The 20,405-nt window shown below is 49.3% G+C and overlaps 1 protein-coding gene and 1 pseudogene across 1 annotated transcript; one reads left to right on the forward strand and one right to left on the reverse strand.

Annotated features, from left to right (window-relative positions):
- The window catches only part of LOC136951363 (protein phosphatase 1L-like), a 20,205-nt pseudogene extending 12,265 nt beyond the window's left edge, over positions 1-7,940 (reverse strand).
- A 737-nt stretch (positions 7,941-8,677) lies between these two features.
- Positions 8,678-19,218, forward strand: nmd3 (NMD3 ribosome export adaptor). The gene is given in 16 exon segments (XM_067246797.1): positions 8,678-8,724; positions 9,197-9,241; positions 9,705-9,839; positions 10,346-10,442; positions 11,117-11,197; positions 12,136-12,264; positions 12,524-12,614; positions 13,640-13,718; positions 14,672-14,768; positions 15,857-15,974; positions 16,621-16,766; positions 17,319-17,431; positions 17,981-18,053; positions 18,527-18,704; positions 18,933-18,973; positions 18,975-19,218. Coding segments are annotated over 15 exon segments (1,515 nt in total). The 5' UTR covers positions 8,678-8,724; position 9,197; the 3' UTR covers positions 19,068-19,218.
- Positions 19,219-20,405: the final 1,187 nt, after the last annotated feature.

Consider the following 20,405-nt stretch of genomic DNA (forward strand, 5'->3'; position numbering starts at 1 on the left):
ACACAGCATCAGCATACAAAAACACAACAAACGCTTAATCAAGACATGTGCGCATGCGTACACACAAACACACACACATCAAGCCTTTTCCAATAGACACTCCCTCCAGTGTTCCACCACACACACTCTGCCCCCCACCACACACACACACACTCTGCCCCCCACCACACACACACACTCTGCCCCCCACCACACACACACACACTCTGGCCCCCACCACACACACACACACACTCTGCCCCCCACCACACACACACACACACTCTGCCCCCCACCACACACACACACACACTCTGCCCCCCACCACACACACACACACTCTGCCCCCCACCACACACACACACACACCACATCCTGCACTCCACCCCCACCATGCAGCATTGATCGCCGGATGCCTGAAACACCTGCATCACGCTAGGGTCAACTGTCAGCGGACAAACATCTGACTTTGTGCCTCAAGAAAATCAATATTCATCTGTATTACCCTCCTCTGCTCGGAGGGCTGATGCAAACATACATGCGTTGGTGTGTGCCAGTTTCAGATTCAGAATCAAAGCCATTTCAGTCATAACCAGAGTCATAACCAGAGTCAGATCCAGAGTCATAACCAGAGTCAGATCCAGAGTTATAACCAGAGTCAGATCCAGAGTTATAAGCACAGTCAGATCCAGAGTCAGATCCAGATTTATAACCAGAGTCAGATCAGATCCAGCTCCTCCTGCAGCCCAGATTCCAAAGTGAGGCAGGTGCAACTTTGAGTGTGAATGTGTGTGTGACTGCCCTTGCAGTGTTAGTGTCATAGATGAGTCAGGACTGCCCTTGCAGTGTTAGTGTCATAGATGAGTCAGGACTGCCCTTGCTGAGTTAGTGTCATAGATGAGTCAGGACTGCCCTTGCAGTGTTAGTGTCATAGATGAGTCAGGACTGCCCTTGCTGAGTTAGTGTCATAGATGAGTCAGGACTGCCCTTGCTGAGTTAGTGTCATAGATGAGTCAGGACTGCCCTTGCAGTGTTAGTGTCGTACATGACGTTGTCAGTACAGTCCAGTTTATTGTTCAGGTGAACACCCAGGTACTTAGAGTCCACTATTCCAAAGTCCTTTCCCTGCTTCACCGGTGTTGTGGGGGGGTGACTGTGCCTGCGGAAGTCCACCACCAGCTCCTTGGTTTCCCCCGCGTTGATCTGGAGGCAGTTCCACTGGCACCAGTCCACAAAGTCCTGTCAGTTCTCTGAACTCCCTGTCATCGTCATCTGTGATGAGGCCTACGATGGCGTCCGAGAACTTCTGCAGATGGCAGGTGGCTGCGCTGTACATGAAGTCTGCAGTGTACAGGGCAAACAGGAAGTCTGCAGTGTACAGGAAGTCTGCAGTGTACAGGAAGTCTGCAGTGTACAGGAAGTCTGCAGTGTACAGGAAGTCTGCAGTGTACAGGGCGAACAGGAAGTCTGCAGTGTACAGGGCGAACAGGAAGTCTGCAGTGTACAGGGTGAACAGGAAGTCTGCAGTGTACAGGGCGAACAGGAAGTCTGCAGTGTACAGGGCGAACAGGAAGTCTGCAGTGTACAGGGCGAACAGGAAGTCTGCAGTGTACAGGGCGAACAGGAAGTCTGCAGTGTACAGGGTGAACAGGAAGTCTGCAGTGTACAGGAAGTCTGCAGTGTACAGGGCGAACAGGAAGTCTGCAGTGTACAGGGCGAACAGGAAGTCTGCAGTGTACAGGGCGAACAGGAAGTCTGCAGTGTACAGGGCGAACAGGAAGTCTGCAGTGTACAGGAAGTCTGCAGTGTACAGGGTGAACAGGAAGTCTGCAGTGTACAGGAAGTCTGCAGTGTACAGGGCGAACAGGAAGTCTGCAGTGTACAGGGCGAACAGGAAGTCTGCAGTGTACAGGGCGAACAGGAAGTCTGCAGTGTACAGGAAGTCTGCAGTGTACAGGGTGAACAGGAAGTCTGCAGTGTACAGGGTGAACAGGAAGGAGCCAAGACTGTTTCCTGTGTCACTCCTGTGACAGCGCTACAAACGCTATCAGTGTCACATACACACACACACACACCCATACAAGTACACACACACACAGTACGATGAGGTATCTAAGTAGATACTTCCTCCACAGCTGCACAAAGCTACAAGCGTCTAGAGAGTAAGAGAAACAGATTCTGATAAGAACACTTTACAGAGTAAGGTGTGTGAGTATGTGTGTGTGAGGACGTGTGTGTGTGTGTATATAGATGTGGACTCCCCTCAGGCTGAAGGTTCTAGACTGTTTAATATTTCAGAGGAGTGATAAATAAACCAGACTGTAGAGAGATAAGGTGACTGCAGGGAGTGTGTGTGTGAGGGTGTTTATGTGTGAGGGTGTGTGTGTGAGGGTGTGTGTGTGTGTACAGGAACCTGAGACAGATAGAGAAAATAAGAGGTAGAAATATGAGAATGAGGGAGGTCAAGAGAGAGAGAGAGAGAGAGAGAGAGAGAGAGAGAGAGAGAGAGAGAGAGAGAGAGAGAGAGAGAGAGAGAGAGAAAAAGAAAGAGGGCGAGAGAGGGTGAGAGACAGAGAGAGTGAATCAAATCAAACTTTATTAATATAGCGCATTTCATACCAGAAGGCAACACAATGCGCAATGAGAAAGAGAGAGTGGTAGAGAGAAAGTCACATGAGTATTCCAAACTGCAGGTGCTTGTGAGAGGAGGAGATATGAATATATTATATATTTACTGCATTTTAAATCCAATTAGCAGCATCATGCTCGCCCTGCTCATATCAGAGCAGAATGTTAGCAGCTCTGTGTTTATCAGTCACACACACAGCTAGGTAGATAGGGATCATGAGAATGGGTTCATTTAGCAGAAACTTTTATCCAAAGTGACAGAGAGGATTTGAACCTGGGACCTCTAGATCTGCAGTCAAATACTCTGTTGAGCTGTACTCATCCCTGATTGGCCTCAAAGGGGACCAATAGGAGAAGAGTACAGCAGTAGTCCTAGTGTCCTACATGGTGATTATTTACTGTGGTGCACACACACACACACAGACATGTACACACTCATACTCAAACACATGCACAGCTCTGCTAGTCTCCGAGGGACACAATGTGAATGAAAGAGGACGAGGAGAGAGAGAGAGAGAGAGAGAGAGAGAGAGAGAGAGAGAGAGAGAGAGAGAGAACGAGGGAGAAATGATAGGAAGGATAGAAGAGAGGAAGAGAAGAGAGTGGGAATAAAGTAGAGGGGAGAAGAGAGGAGAGAGGGGGGGAGGAAGAGAGAGAGAAGGAGTCTACCATGACAGAAGAGGGGCTTTGGAGTCCTCATGACTCATGATCAGAGAGAATAGAGAAAAACAGCCACTACTCACTCTCTCTCACTCACACACACACACACGTCAGATGTGAGGGGAGAGGAGGTGAGGAGGTGAGGGGAGGTGGTGAGGGGAAGAGGTGAGAGGAGGAGGTGAGGACAGGAGGGGAGGTGAGAAAGGGAGGTGAGAGGAGGAGGTGAGAGGAGGAGGTGAGGGGAGGGGAGGAGAGGAGGAGGTGAGGGGAGGAGGGGGGTGGGTGAGGGGAGGGGGTGGTGGGTAAGGGGAGGAGAGGAGGAGGTGAGGGGAGGAGGGGGGTGGGTGAGGGGAGGAGAGGAGAGGAGGAGGTGAGGGCAAGAGAGGGGTGGGTGAGGGGAGGAGGGGGGTGGGTGAGGGGAGGAGAGGAGGAGGTGAGGGCAAGAGAGGGGTGGGTGAGGGCAAGAGGGGGCTGGGTGAAGGGAGGAGGAAGTGAGGTTCCTCTGGGTAGTTCAGAGTTCAGCCATTGAGACTGCTTCTCTTCGTCCATCTCAGTCCTTCATTCTGGGAAAGGGGGAGTAGGGGGAGGGGAAGAGGAGAGTAGGGAGAGAGGGAAGTTAGGGGGGAGGGGTCAATCAGGGGGAGGGGCGTGCTGGAACACCTCTGTTTGCTCTTTTCTCTCTCTCTCCCTCCCCTCTGCTGTCTGAATGGAGATGTGAATGAGCAGGTCTAAACAGCCGTCTCTAAGGAAACCTGTCTCTAAGGAGGATCTCCCTGGTGACTGGGAGGCCCCCTCCAGACACCCAAGGGGGGGGGGGCTTTTGTGTGTGTGGGTGTAATACTATTTCAACATGTGCTGAATGCATGCATGTGTGTTTTTAAGGGTATGTTTTTGTTTTTGTGGTGTGTGTGTTCATGTGTGTTTGTACGTGTGTATGTTCTTGTGAGTGTGTTTTATTTAGGTAGTACATTTACATTTAGTCATTTAGCAGACGCTCTTATCCAGAGCGACTTACAGTAAGTACAGGGACATTCCCCCGAGGCAAGTAGGGTGAAGTGCCTTGCCCAAGGACACAACGTCAGTTGGCATGACCGGGAATCGAACTGGCAACCTTCGGATTACTAGCCCGATTCCCTCACCGCTCAGCCACCTGACTCCCTAGTAGGTGTGTAAGTGTGCCAACATGGGTGCTTCCTAGAGATGAAGGCCATTCTGGTACTGACAAAATATCTGGTGAGGTCAGGAGATCAGGTCAGTGGGTGTCTGGTGAGGTCAGAGGTCAGGTCAGTGGGTGTCTGGTGAGGTCAGAGGTCAGGTCAGTGGGTGTCTGGTGAGGTCAGAGGTCAGGTCAGTGGGTGTCTGGTGAGGTCAGAGGTCAGGTCAGCTCTCTCTCTCATCAGGTCTGTAAACTGTGCAGGTGACACTAGTGTCTGGTTCCAGAGCGACACTACAGAAGAGGAATACAGGAACCATCACTGCAGCCTGAGGTCCTACTGGGAGGGGGAGGGGTCTACATAAGTCAATCAAAACCTTTTTTGTCTCCCTCTCTTCCCTCCCTCTCTCTTTATAAACACTCGTCCACTCTTCCATCTCTTTCACTCTCTCTGTTTGACTCCTGTGCTCTCTTCACATATCTCCCCCCTCTCTCTCTTCCACGCTCCCCTCCCAGGAACACACATATCTCCCCCCTCTCTCTCTCTTCCACGCTCCCCTCCCAGGAACACACATATCTCTCTCCTCCACCCTTCCTCCCACGACCAGCCCCCTCCCAGGAACACACACGGCCCGCAGGGGAGAGCAGTTGAATGACCAGTTTTGGTAGCGGAGATCGAGTTTCTGCTGGGCCCACAGTTTGACCAGCAGAACAGTTATCCCTCATCTCTATAGAAACCTATTTTTAGAATGTTTTCTTTCAGTCTTGGTGGGAGCAGGCTGGTCTCTGGAGGACTGAGGGGAGGACTGGGGATGGATATAGCTCAGTGGTTAGAGCATCTGTTCAACATCAAGTTTGAATTCCCCCATTGTATATCTCTTAGGATGAAATGTGTCTATTCTTGTTATCATAGACTGTATGTTGCATGTTATCATAACTGATAATGAAAACACACCTGCAGTCCAGATAGCAGCAGGAACAGGAAGGGGCGGGGCTTGGTTGTGCAAGAACAGGAAGGGATGGGGCTTGAAAATCTAGGGACGGGGTTTGATAAGGTAGGAACTGGGGAGAAGGGGGGTTCAGGGACATTAAAGATTGTATGCAAGACCTCATATAAAGAGAGAAGTAAAGGGGAGGGAGAAAGAGGGATGGGGAGGAAGGATTGGAAAAGTAAGATGAGCTGGAGAAGAAAAAGGAGAGGGGAGGAGAAGAGAGGAGAGGAGGAGGGAGAGGAGAGGAAGGACGGAGAGGTGAGGAGAGGAGTGAGTGAGTGAGGAGGCACACACACAAACACACACAACACAGAAACACACACAATTCAGCTCTTTCACTCTCCCTGCCTCCCACACACAGACACCTCTTTCTGAAAGACACAAAAACACACAATTCACCTCTTTCACTCTCCCCCCACACACAAACCTCTAGGAGCCACACACACATACTTCTAAAGACATCTGTCTCCTCAAAGTTTACAATCCTCCTTCTATAAGCAGCAGTCAGCCCTGCCCCTCCTGTTGTGTGATCACCTGATCACTCAAACCTCCTGATCTGGACATACTACAGACCTACACACACACACACACACACACATACACACACACACACACACACACACACACACACACACACACAGCTCTATGGATCAGTAGGCACAGCACAGGTGCTTGTGTGGCTCAACATGTAGGTTCTTCATTCAGCAGACATACAAATAGTGACCATTTAGTGAGCCTGTCTCCGCGGACACAGGCTCGAGGACACAGGCTCGAGGACACAGGCTCGAGGACACAGGATCGAGGACACAGGCTCGCGGACACAGGCTCGCGGACACAGGCTCGAGGACACAGGCTCGCGGACACAGGCTCAAGGACACAGGCTCGCGGACACAGGCTCGAGGACACAGGCTCGAGGACACAGGCTCGCGGACACAGGCTCGCGGACACAGGCTCGAGGACACAGGCTCGCGGACACAGGCTCGCGGACACAGGCTCGAGGACACAGGCTCGCGGACACAGGCTCGAGGACACAGGCTCGAGGACACAGGCTCGCGGACACAGGCTCGAGGACACAGGCTCGCGGACACAGGCTCGAGGACACAGGCTCGAGGACACAGGCTCGCGGACACAGGCTCGAGGACACAGGCTCGAGGACACAGGCTCGAGGACACAGGCTCGCGGACACAGGCTCGTAGCCGTTTGATGTTCTGCTCTCCTCCAGTCCACCCGCACGTTTCAACGATCTTAATCCTGTTTACCCTCGAGTTTACCTCGTCCTCTGTAATCGGTTTAAAGACTTGATCAGCAGCATATATCCTGTTAAGTATGTATGTCTGGAAGCATTTAAGAACACGAATTATAGGGTTACTTGGCACAGCTTGGAGATTCTGAGCACTAACTTCTACCATGAGCAGGTGAAACCCCATGTTTATATCAAACAGAGAAGCACAAAGAATGTGCTGAATGTAGCCTAATAATAATAATCATCATGTCTACATTTAGCAGACGCTTTTATACAAACGATGTAGGCTACATGGAGGATTTGAACCAGGGACATCTTGATCCACAGTCAAATGCTGTTCCAAAAACACATCAACATGAGGCGACACAACTCATCCATGGTGTAACCACATATCTTACCTCTCCTCCATGTCCGTCGAAAATCCCAAATATGGACGGGTGGCTCTTGTTCACCATGTCGGTCAGAACCTCGAAGCGGTCCTCCATGTGTTCCCTGCGGCCCTGGATGGAGTACACCGCCACGTTCTGGCTCTTCAGCTCCCAGGTTTTGGAGAACTCTGCGTCCAGCACATCGAGTCCCACGAATTTGTCGTTCTGCATGATCTCCGCCACTTTACCCTTGACCATTTTGACAGCATCCCTGCTCGACTTGACTATGGTTTTGACTTCATCCGTGTGGAAAAAGTAGCTCCACAGAGCCAGGCTGATGCAGAGCAGGAACAGGGTTTCTGGTCTAAGCAGAAAGTATCTCATAATCCGGCCCAGGAGAGACAGAAGGGTCATGGTATCCTGTATCATTTAGACAAGAAAGAAACTACTGAAAGGTTGTTGTCGTTTCCTCGTAAATCTTAGTCCATTGTTGGTGAGAAGAAATAACCAGGAAAAATCAAATTAATAACAACAGCCTATGTAAAGTAGTAAAGTGCCGGATCAACCTACAACCGCTAGCGGCAGGACAGATAGGTGGATGTCTGTCTTGGAAAATGTCTGAGTTAGTTGCGAAGTCACTTGCCGTATCTGGTTCACTCACATTAAGCTCTGCAATGAATCAGCGGCTGTTCCTCGTCTGTGATGCGGTGTGTCGGCTACCAACCGTACAGAAGGCAGAATGCGCTCCGCCACCGGTAGGCAAAGCGCTGTCCGCGCGTGGACATTAAATAACTATCACCTTGACGATTTAAAAAAGCCGATGCCGTAGGCTGAAGCCTCTATGTGTCTTTTGTCTTGTCTAAAAAGAGAAGTGGAAACCGCGGTAGTAGAGCGCGCACCAGGTCCCTCTCTTCTCCCGCATTCCAAGCTGTAAATAGCGGCTGTGTCAAACCTGAAGCAGCGTCTGTAGCGTGGGGAAGGAACGCCCCACTCTGTCCTCAGGAGGGGAGCGCCCTGCACAGTCGCAGGCGATCATTACAAATATGACGTGCGTCACTCTCAGATTTAATAAACACGTCTATTTAATCTGTAAATACTACGATTTATTATCACGTTTTGCAAGAGAATGCAGCGACGCTTCTTTGAAAAGTGTGTAATTTATCGGCTATTCATGGGAACCCCCTAGGGCGTAATGTCTGATCAAACCCACTTGATTAACGGAAAGACCAGAGGGTCAAACGAATAAACACATTGGTAAAGCGGAGATGGCGGAACTCCAAAAAGTCTCAATCAGGTGATGAATTAGAAGTTACAAATAAATCACGAGTCAAAGAAAGTTACACTTACTCTATTTCATGGTAGGCCTAATTTTGCCGACGTTATAAGAACATTTGGTGATGTAAAGCTAAATTATATATTTTTGGCATAATTTATCAATTTAAAATATGCCTTATCTAGATAGCAAAAAATATTTTTCAATATTTTACTTTTTACGGCATTCATTTGTTTTTTTGAGGGACAAAGTTTGTTGGGTTTGGTTGGAAGTCTGGATCATAGACATATATGTCTATGGTCTGGATGCTCTGTCCTTGTGACAGATCCTTGCCTGACGTCATCAAGCTGCTCCTTCTTCTGCTCCCTGGTACAGAAACGTGGAGTCGCACAACGTGCGGATCGACTGAATTATTTTTGTTACGTACAGTAAGTATTGTTTGACATTCATCCTATGAGTTATAAAACGATACAGAAAGCGTTGTTAGCTCTGTGACTGCATGACATTATATGTATCACATGTAAAAAGAAATGCAACCGAATGTAGCGTTAGCTAGCGTTAGTCGTTAGCATGCTAGCTAACGTCGTTATCTTGTTACTTTACTTTTTCTGCGTTTGAAGTAGCTAGTGTTAGCTTGATCCATCGTCAGATTTACTTGAATGACTTAGCTTTTTTTTACGGACATCTACATTATATTGGTATAGTGATCTAGGTTATTGTTGTACCGTTAGCAACTAGTCAGTAGCAAACAAAAGTTGCCGATGTGTAGCTACAGCATGACGATAACCTGCCTTTCCTACGTTATTAGCAGTAGTTACAGGCCAATTGTTGTTGTGACTGTTGTCGCACTTGTCCGGACTTTTTTTTGTATAGATTAGAACAGTCCTTTCGTCCATCCAGGATGGAGTACATTCAAGCTCCAACCACGAGCAGCCAGGGAAACATGTGAGTATGTGCGTGAACGCGCACGATTTTGAAGTCCCGTGTCATTTTGAAGCAGGACATGTTACTTTCATTAGGTGTGTTAGACTTTATGCACTTGTAGCCGGTGTGGGGTGAAACTCACTCCTCAAGTATGTAACAGGCCACCCGCGTCAACGAATTGCTAGCTTTTCGTTGGCTTAGTTGGAAGTGGTGGCGCTTGGGAAGTCAGAGGTGGTAGGTAGGTTCGACTCGTGGTCTGAGTGGACAGTTGCCCATATGCCTCTGACGGAGCTTGCAAGACCACGTCTGTTACACACTGCTTCAAGTCAGCCAGCTGCAGCCGTCTGTCGCCGCTTCATGAAGTCGAACACACCTATTGATGTACGGCTTCTGTAAACATGATTTAAACACTCCAACACGCCCGTTTCCAGGTGTTTAAAAGCCAGTATTAATCGTTTTGCCCTCTGCTCTCCCACGGTGCCAGCCTGTGCTGTACCTGTGGTGTCCCCATCCCCCCCAACCCCGCCAACATGTGCGTGTCCTGCCTCAGGACCCAGGTGGATATCTCAGAGGGCATCCCCAAACAAGTCTCTGTTCACTTCTGCAAGCAGTGTGAGAGGTGAGCAGCGAGCCTTAATCTTTAAATAAACACCCCCGGTACATTTAATTCATTTAGCAGACATGCAATGCTGTTATTGTTGCACTGTACTATGTAATTGTGTAATTGCAATGTCATTGATGCGTCATAGTATATTGTTGCATCGTGTCTGGTAGCTGAGATGTTACTTTACAATGTGTCTGGTAGCTGATATGTTACTTTACACTGTGTCTGGTAGCTGAGACGTTACTTTAAAATGTGTCTGGTAGCTGAGATGTTACTTTACAATGTGTCTGGTAGCTGAGATATTACTTTACACTGTGTCTGGTAGCTGAGATGTTACTTTACACTGTGTCTGGTAGCTGAGATGTTACTTTACACTGTGTCTGGTAAATACAGACTGTTCCTTGACTCTGACTATCAACATACTGTTAGAACTCTGCACTTTTGATCCTTGATCTTTCTTTAGAATTAACTGTCTGATTTTTGCTGAATGGATAAACATGTAACGTGTCTCTGTTCTCTAGGTACCTGCAGCCACCAGCCTCCTGGATATCCTGCGCTCTGGAGTCCAGGGAACTGTTGAGCCTCTGTCTGAAGAAGCTCAAGGGCTCCATGACCAAAGTATGTCTGTGTGTGTCCATCTCTCCATCCTTTCTCATGTCTTCTGTGACCAGTGTAAGCTCTCCTGTATCAGAAGAAACATCTCTCTGTGTTAAGACCACCCACCCAGTGTTGTTTTTGCATTGTACAGTTAAGTACCGGATTGTACAGTTAAGTACCGCACTTGTTCCGGGAGTACAACGGTACTTAGGAATGATTTGCTGGACCTGATGCTAGTTTCCTCCAGGATCACAGTACAATTCTTGAACTCGCTGTGAAATATTTTACTGTTGATTGCTTTTCTACAGGTACACTCTTGCACTTGGTTCATGTTGTTTAATTGTAACTTGTTTAACTACATGCTCTTATGGTTCTTTCCTTTGGCACTTATTTGTTTTTTCACAATATATACTCATGTTTTGGCTACCCGCAATGTTAGGGGCTATCTCGTTGTTATTATCAGTGACCTATGCACTTTTGTAAAGCTCTCTCTTGGAAGTCGCTTTGGATAAAAGCGACTGCTAAATGAATAAATGTAAATGTAAGTTAATGACAGAGCACCTGTCTGAGAGGAGAGGGAGATCATTTTTATCATTTATTATTTTAGCAGACACTTATCTAACGTGACATGCATAGCAGTATCAGGTTGAGCAGGGCCAAAATCGTTGACCCAGTGTTTGACCTCTCGACCCCAGGTGCGTCTGATCGACGCTGGCTTCCTGTGGACGGAGCCCCACTCCAAAAGGATCAAGCTGAAGGTGACCATCCAAAAAGAGGTGAGATTAGAGACGCGTGGGACACTGTGGTACAAAAGGGATTATCTCAGATTAGAAACTGGAGCAGGGCTTTGTTGATCATCTTTGTGTAATTCTCTTCCCCCCCCCCCCCCCCCCCCCCCCAGGGATCAATACAACACTACTGTACCCTGTAGACATGACAAGTGAAGGGTTTGAGTCTTCTCAGGAATACCTCACTAGTAAATCAGTGAGGATTCAGGAACAATAGCAAAAACCTGAACATGCAACGATTGACAGCATGAAATCTGAGGGGTGTGGGAAAGGAACATTGTAGAAATGTAGGTGTGTACTAGACCTAGCAGTGTGTACTAGACCTAGCAGTGTGTGTACTAGACCTAGCATTGTGTGTACTAGACCTAGCAGTGTGTGTACTAGACCTAGCAGTGTGTACTAGACCTAGCAGTGTGTTTATTAGGTCTAAAGCTATGAGGAGCTAGCTAGCAAACAGTGTGTACTAGGTCTAGGGATTTAAACAATGAGGAGCTAGCTTGCTAGGTAACTAACCGTGTGTACTCGGTCTAGGGTGTTAAACTATAAGGAGCTAGCTAGCTAGCCGTGTACTCGAGTCTAAAGTTGTGAGGAGTTGAAGTCTTTTGATCAGAATACGAGAGAGGAAGGTGTGTCCATGGCTGTCATCTCAGCACACTGACCTTTACTGAGAACCAGAGAGCTTCTTACAGCCCAGCCTTTTGTCTGAGGCACAGACAGGCTCTGTGAGTGTGTAGGGGGCAGGGGGAATTCCATTTAGCCTGCTACACACACACCCCAGCGGAGAGAAACTACAAGACTGATTCGTGCGGTGCCTGTGACCACTTCCTGTTAGGTCATATTGTTAAGTTAATAGATCCGAAACACACACAGGTGTAGTTACTGGTCAGGGGTATAAGCGGGTGTGTGGTGTGTACCCCTACCCCCAGGTGATGAACGGAGCCATCCTGCAGCAGGTGTTTGTGGTGGAGTTTGTCATACAGTCTCAGATGTGTGACGACTGTCATCGCATAGAAGCCAAGGACTTCTGGAATTCCGTGGTGCAAGTCCGACAAAAGGTACTGGAGGGTTCAGACAAGGGCTGTTTCTTCTTCTTTTCCTTCTCCTCTTCCTTCTTTTCCTCGTACTTCTCAAAGTTTTCACCTCGAAGCACTTTTCACAAAGACTGAAGGGGAGGGATGAGGCTGAGTTTAACAGCTGGCTTTTGTTGGTCATTTATTTGACCAGATACTTTTAACATTCAGGTTCCGATGTTGGTGGTTTAATGCTGAAGGGAGTGAGTTTAATCACACTGGTACCGCTTGTCTTTTCTCCCAGACGAGTCACAAGAAGACCTTTTACTACCTGGAGCAGCTGATCCTCAAGCACAAGCTGCACCAGAATGCCCTGAACATCAAGGAGACCCACGGTTAGCCTGCGCCATGCCTCCACCTCGACGCCTCCACAGCTGCCTTACTCAGCTGTGTGGAGGTGCTCGCACGCTCCAGGGGGTAGCGAGCTGTTCTCAGCTGTGTGGAGGTGCTCGCACGCTCCAGGGGGTAGCAAGCCTTACCTCTGCGCCTACTTATCGTACAGAGAATGCTTTTATCCAAAGCGACGTAGAAATAATGCGTATAGAGCGTCTGTGGAGTTGATGTTCCCAGCAGAGACAGACAGAGACACACACACACAGACACACACACAGACACACACACAGACACACACACAGACACACACACAGACACACACACAGACACACACACAGACACACACACAGACACACACACAGACACACACACAGACAGACACACAGACAGACACACACACACACACACACAGACACACACACACACAGAGACACACACAGACACACACACAGACACAGACACACACAGACACACACACAGACAGAGAGAGAGAGAGGGTGGATGTTCCCAGCAGACAGAAAGAGTTGATGCTGAGATCAGCGTTCTGTTCAGCATTACAACAACACTTCCTGACTCAGGTCAAATACACACACACACACACACACACACACATACACACACACACACTGTTATATGCACACACACAGTCTCACTCTCCCTCCCTCCCCCACCCCATACTGTGTTGGGAGTGCTGGACTGGAGAGGGTTTAGTCTGAGAGCTTGACTTCTGACGCTGGGCTATAAATGATCTCTCCGGCTCTGAGTTAGAAGCCTTGAGGAGGCTCCCACATGTGGCCTCCGCATGCACCCTCTGGGGGGTGGGGAACGTAAATGACAGATGATTTATTCATAGAGGTTTGATTTAGATTTTCTCCACTCCTCTCATCTTCCTACTTTCCTCCCTCCTGTTCCTACTCTCATCTCTCCTCCCCTCTTCTCCTCCCTCCACTCTCACCCCACTCCCCTACCTCTCTCCTTCCCCTCTCCTCACCCTCCCTCTCTTCTTCTCCCCTCCTCCCCCTCTCAGATGGGATAGACTTCTATTATGGCACCAAGCAGCATGCTCAGAAGATGGTGGACTTCCTCCAGTGTACAGTACCCTGCAGGTGTGTCCCAGCATCCTCTACTCTACACCTTCCCATCATCCTCCAGGATTTGTTTGATCAGCTTCCTGTCAACTTAATAATGAGTTCATTTAGCATACGTATGGGTAGGGGGGGATACTATTACCGTAATTTTCGGACTATAAGCCGCGCCTTTGTTCCCATTTTTCGACCATGGGGCTTATATAACGGTGTGGCTAATCTATGGATTCTATGGGAAAATCTATGTGCACACTTTTTCAAGGTTTAAAAAAAAATAGTTGAGTGGTTAAATGATTGCCACGCGTTGCCACATCTCTATGCTGATCTCTTTGTGATAGCAGCTAAGCTAACAACAGGCATTTAGCTGCTGCAGCTTATATAACGGTGCGCCTTATAGTCCGAAAATTACGGTAGTTGAGTTGTTAGTTTGATGTGTGTTGAGCCTGTGATCAACATGTATGTTGACATGATACTGAAACACGTGTTAGCGAGACCACGCTAGCGAGATCACGCCAGCCACACGTGCTGCAGGGATCATGTGCTGCTCACCTGCCCTGCTTCTCTCTGGATCCTGCAGCTGGCCTGGCTGCAGCTTGCCTTGCTGAGTAAAGCACATATGCTTTAGATTCAGTTTAGAAGCTTTTAGATGCCTAACATTGTAATCCTCTCTCTTTCTTTCTCCCTCTGAAACGCCATTATCCTTCCTTCTTTCTCTGTCTCTGTCTCTCACCCCTCTTATCTCCCTTCCCCCTCTATCTCTGCTCCCCCACCATCTCTCCCTCCCCTCCTCTCTCTGCTCTCCCACCATCTCTGCCTCCCCTCCTCTCTCTGCTCCCCCACCATCTCTCCTTCCCCTCCTCTCTCTGCTCCCCCACCATCTCTGCCTCCCCTCCTCTCTCTGCTCCCCCACCATCTCTCCCTCCCCTCCTCTCTCTGCTCCCCCACCATCTCTCCCTCCCCCCTCTATGATGAAGGTCAAAAACTTCCCAGCGTCTCATCTCCCATGACATCCACTCCAACACCTACAACTACAAAAGCACCTTCTCCATGGAGATCGTTCCTGTCTGCAAGGTACCGCCCCCCCACCCCCAACATCTCTGTCTTATCACAACACCTCAGCATGAACCAGCCATGCAGGAGTCATGTCAGATGAATACTAAAATCACTGACAGATCTGGGTCAGGTGTGTGTGTGTTTAGGGGGTCTGGAAGATGGTGAGGGAGGTGTGCGAGTGTGTGTGTCAGATAGAAGGTTGATTCAGACCTACAGGGGTTACAGGACTCCTGTTCCTGGTTGGAGGAGTTCAGTCTGGTTCGCACCAGACCAGGAGAGAGGCTAATCTACATAGAGATTTTTTTGTCTTGTACAGAAACAGATCCTTGACTCTGATCACAGAAACGCTATTAAAACGTAATGAAAATTAAAAGTAGTAATTTCGGTATTTACTTTAGGTGAATTGCTACTGTCGAACCGACTGATTTCTGCTTGTCCCTATTTAGACACTGATCCCCACTATCTCAAAACGACATCTATCCCAACTTCCAACTGTGCATGTCTGATCCTTGATCTCCTGTTGAGCTGTTTGTTCAGTGCAGTATGAATGTCAGCTCAATGATTAAACTGTGATGTAAACTCTGGGACGCTAACCTGACTGTGTTCTGGCCCAGGACTGCTTGACCTTGTTTGGTTAGCAGTGGAGATAGTGAGCTAGTTTTTACACTAACGCCACTGTGGACAGTAGTAGCATTGTAGAGTCATGGTTGGGTGGGGGGAGGGGGTAAATGGAATACTTGCTTAATAGTGGCAAACAATGCCTACTGACTGGTGAATGGCCATTGTGCCCTTAGCAACCCAGATGTAGCCAGTTTGAACCAGTAATCCGTTTACTGGTGGATGTTATCGTGGATGTTTGGAGTGTGAGGTATCCCAGAGCCTCAGTCCTGTACAGCAGCCTGGGGTCGTCCTGGGGTCGAGGGAGGGGGGGCAGCGATGGGGTTGTCTAACACTTCTCCTCCCCCCCCTGTGTGCGTGCCGTCTCCTCCTCCCCCCCCTGTGTGCGTGCCGTCTCCTCCTCCCCCCCCTCCCCCCCCCCCTGTGTGCGTGCCGTCTCCTCCTCCCCCCCCTCCCCCCCCCCCCCCTGTGTGCGTGCCGTCTCCCAGGACAACGTGGTGTGTCTTTCTCCTCGTCTGGCGCAGAGTCTGGGCAACATGGGGCAGGTGTGTGTGTGTGTACGTGTCACGAGCTCCATCCACCTCATCGATCCCAACACCCTGCAGAGTAAGTTACACACACACACTTCATATTAACTGCCCTCAGTCAAGTTCTTAGAAACAATAGATGATTGACGTGAGATTATAGACAATGAGCACTATGTCTTGCTGCTACGTGTCCGTGGTGGCGTGTGTGTGGTGTGTGGTGCGTGTGTGTGTGTGTGTGTCGCTGCATCTGATGTGTCACCTTCATCTGCTTCATATTAAACGCTTGACTGGAATGTTCTGGAATGTTGTGATGAACGTTCCTCTGGGTTCCAGACTTCTGGACCGATCTGAACCCAAACAGCTCACTGTGTCTGGAGGGCAGATGCTCTCTCCAGCCCTTACACACACACACACATGCAGACAAACACACACACACACACACATCCAGACAAACACACACACACATGCAGACACACACACACACAGAGGAATACACATAGGCCCGTTGAGCGAGCACTAATTAATATGGGATGTGAGAGGTGAGGCTAGATGCAGATATGGGATGTGAGAGGTGAGGCTAGATGCAGATATGGGATGTGAGAGGTGAGGCTAGATGCAGATATGGGATGTGAGACGTGAGGCTAGATGCAGATATGGGGTGTGTGTGCGTGTGTGTGTGTGTGCGTATCTAACGTCCTGCTTGTTTGTGTGTGCGTGGTCTCTAGTTGCTGAGGTGGATGGCAGCACCTATTGGCGCTACCCCTTCAACAGCCTCTGTAACCGACGGCAACTGGAGGAGTTCATTGTCATGGATATCGACATCATCAGGAACCAGAAGCTCGGAGCCGGGGCTGGACTGAGGTCAAACAAGGTCAGAGAGGGGGGGGGGGAGGCCCGGGGGGGGGGGGGGGGGGGGGGGGAGGCCCGACTGTGGTCAGACAAGGTCTGAGAGAGAGAGAGGGGAAGAGGACAGGGAGAGAGAGAGGGGGGGGGGAGGTGTGTGTGGGGAGAGGCTACCCTGCATTACTGCAAATGTAAAAGCTGTTAGATTCCAATCATTTATCTAGTTCCCTTGTCTGGCTTTATAGAGATATCTATGGTATATGTAGATATCCACGGTATCTGTAGATATCTTAAACCCTCGTCTCAATCCTGGTTTGTCTTTCCTCTTCTGTTCTTCCTCCCCTGTTCTCTGTTCTCCGTCTCCCCTGTTCTCCCTCTCCCCTGTTCTCCCTCTCCCCTGTTCTTCCTCTCCCCTGTCCTCCGTCTCCCCTGTTATCCCTCTCCCCTGTTCTCCGTCTCCCCTGTTCTCCGTCTCCCCTGTTCTCCCTCTCCCCTGCTCTCCGTCTCCCCTGTTCTCCCTCTCCCCTGTTCTCCCTCTCCCCTGTTCTTCCTCTCCCCTGTTCTCCCCTGGTGAGAGCAGCACTCTCTGGCAGAGGTGTGGGTTCAGAAGACCTCAGAGATGAACACCAGTCAGCAGTACCACTGTCGCACCTTCCTGGGACACCTGCTGAACATCGGAGATCTGGTGCTGGGGTAGGTAGAGGAAGCTAGGTCTGGGCTGGTAGAGGCAGCTAGGTCTGGGCTGGTAGAGGCAGCTAGGTCTGGGCTGGTAGAGGCAGCTAGGTCTGGGCTGGTAGGGGGCAGCTAGGTCTGGGCTGGTAGGGGGCAGCTAGGTCTGGGCTGGTAGGGGGCAGCTAGGTCTGGGCTGGTAGAGGCAGCTAGGTCTGGGCTGGTAGGGGGCACATAGGTCTGGGCTGGTAGGGGGCACATAGGTCTGGGCTGGTAGAGGCAGCTAGGTCTGGGCTGGTAGGGGGCACATAGGTCTGGGCTGGTAGGGGGCACATAGGTCTGGGCTGGTAGGGGGCACATAGGTCTGGGCTGGTAGAGGCAGCTAGGTCTGGGCTGGTAGGGGGCACATAGGTCTGGGCTGGTAGGGGGCACATAGCTCTGGGCTGGTAGGGGGCAGCTAGGTCTGGGCTGGTAGGGGGCAGCAAGGTCTGGGCTGGTAGGGGGGGATGGAGGGTAGAAACAGTGAGTTTGTGGCTTCAGTGTTAAAAGTGACTTTGTATTGATCCTCTTCAGCTTTGACTTCGCCAACTCCAATGTCAACGATGAGTTTATGAACAAGATGAACCCCCACCATGTACCTGACGTGGTGAGACCCTCCATCATCTTCATCTATATCATCCTCTTTGAACTCCTCCATCATCATCATCATCAGGGAATATTTGAGCTCAGTGGTTAAAGCATTTTACCGCAGTTCAAAATAGTAAAATGTATGTTAAATACACATTCTGGATGTTTTACCAGTAAAGGGCTTGTGTAGCTGCTACAGCTGTGTAGCTACGCTGGTCACTAAGCACCTGGTTTGTGCATCAGTAGAGTTAGAATTGTGGTGGTCATTTGTATTTCCTTTCTAAGCTTTTCACAAACCGTAACTCGTCACATAAAACATTATTTTTTTGTTTGTTGATTACGTCACCATGTCGGACTTGCAGAAAACGGCATGTTCCTCTGGCTCCCTCTAGTGGCTGTGTTCCATACTGAACAGACTGACCCCAATCAGAAACTGGATGTCATGATCAGGCTCCAGTCACGGCTGTAACGCGTGTGTGTGTGTGCTGCCAGGTGCTGATTAAGAAGAGCTACGACCGCAGCAGGAGAGCCCGGCGCAGGAACTGGAAGCTGCAGGAGATGGCGAGGGACCGCGAGGCGGGTGACAGCGACGAGGAGCGACAGTACCAGGACTTCCTGGAGGACCTGGAGGATGACGAGACACTCAGGAAGAACGTCAACATCTTCAGAGGTGGGTGGAACCAGGGGGGGAACGGGTGGAACCAGGGGGGAAAACGGGGTGGAAAACAGGGTGGAACCAGGGGGGAACAGGAGGGGAACCAGGGGAGGAACCAGGGGGAAACCGGGGGGGGTGAACCAGGGGGGTGGAACAGGAGGGGGAACCGGGGGAGACCACCACAGGAGCTTCTTGAGGTTGCAGTTGAAGGCGTCTCTAACTGTGAACACCTTGTTCCTGTAGACCCGTCCAAGATCGCCGTGGAGAGCGACACGGATGACGAAGGGTGCTCCGAGAATCTCATTGGCCGAGATGCTGGAAGAGCTCAGCCTATCAGACGCCACCGGTGGAGACGGGGCGGATATGATGACTGAGTAGCCAATCAGGATCCCTCTTACACCACCAGACAGACTCAGTAGTCTAATCAGCCTTGCTGCCGTCTGTCTCGGACTGAGAGAAAATAAATGATTGGCTGAAATACTCACGAGGGTGTGGAATAAAGAGATGAGTTGTACTGATGTTATATTTAGATCTGGTTTAGTGTTTTACTGCATTCAGCTGTGTCTTCTGACAGCTTGGAGAAGAATAACCTGGCTGGTCATCCTGAAAGTCAGGTCAGTCCTGTCCCTAAGCTCTCTCCCCCCCCCCTGTCTGTTTTTCTTCCGGTTTTCTGAGCTTTGAAACAAACTGCTGTTGGACTAGTTACCAGAACGGTCTGCAGAGTAACCATGACTACGAGGCTTTGGGCGGATAGTTGGTTGATGTTGGAGGGAAACGGAAGCATCAGTGACGTGTGGAGGGTTAGAGAGGGAGGAGGCTATCAAATCAAATATCCCCCCCGTCATGTTATCTAGTTTCTGTTTTGTTTATTTTATTGATCTGGGATAAGAATGTGCTTTGTGAGGAGGAAGGAACACTACACATTAAACTTTACATTTTTATTTGACTCATGGTGACATACAAATCATGCAGATAGAAAGTGGATCAGAAATGCGTAGTTCTAACAGTATTTCTGAGGTCAGTTAAGGAATAGTATGGTTTTTACCAGGTACAGTGAAAAGTAACTACATGTCAATTACCATATTTCCACAATAATACAGTTACAAGCCGCAAAAACTTGTGAGGTTAATTTTGTAGGCGCCTTTAGTCTTGCGTGTACAAGCGCCCACACGAGGGCGCATTTGACCAGATTTATGAACCAGATGTGTCCCGTGATCACTGGTAATCATCGCTTCAGGTCTACAGCCCTGTACATAAAATACAATTCTAATGTGACTTTATTGTGATTATTCCACCTAGTCACTATACCCATCCTATGTAAAGTATCCTAAAAACAAGCGTCAATTCTATATATGTTTGAATTGTTTCTGTGCGTAGGTTTGTATTCAAAATAGGGCAGAACTTTTTTTTTTTAAGTATGGACGTTTTTGAAGAAATTAGTTGGTTTGCAGGAAAGATCATGTAGCGTCCTGGTTGAGAAGAGTACGTTTCGTCATTATTTGAGTCACATTCTTTCAGTTCTACAGCTAATCATGTTTTGAGTTGCTTTGTCTTGCGACTGATAACTAAACGTGTAGCAACGTTGCAGCGTAGACTAACGATCCGCGTGACCTGCGAGGCAGCTAACTTTATGTATTAAGGAAGAGTGCGGTTGAGTAAAAACCAGATCCACTTGGGAAAGTGATTGTTAGGGTGCTCGAGCACCCTGCTTCAGCA

The sequence above is a fragment of the Osmerus mordax genome, chromosome 11 (genome assembly GCF_038355195.1).
Source record: "Osmerus mordax isolate fOsmMor3 chromosome 11, fOsmMor3.pri, whole genome shotgun sequence".
NCBI lineage: Eukaryota > Metazoa > Chordata > Actinopteri > Osmeriformes > Osmeridae > Osmerus > Osmerus mordax.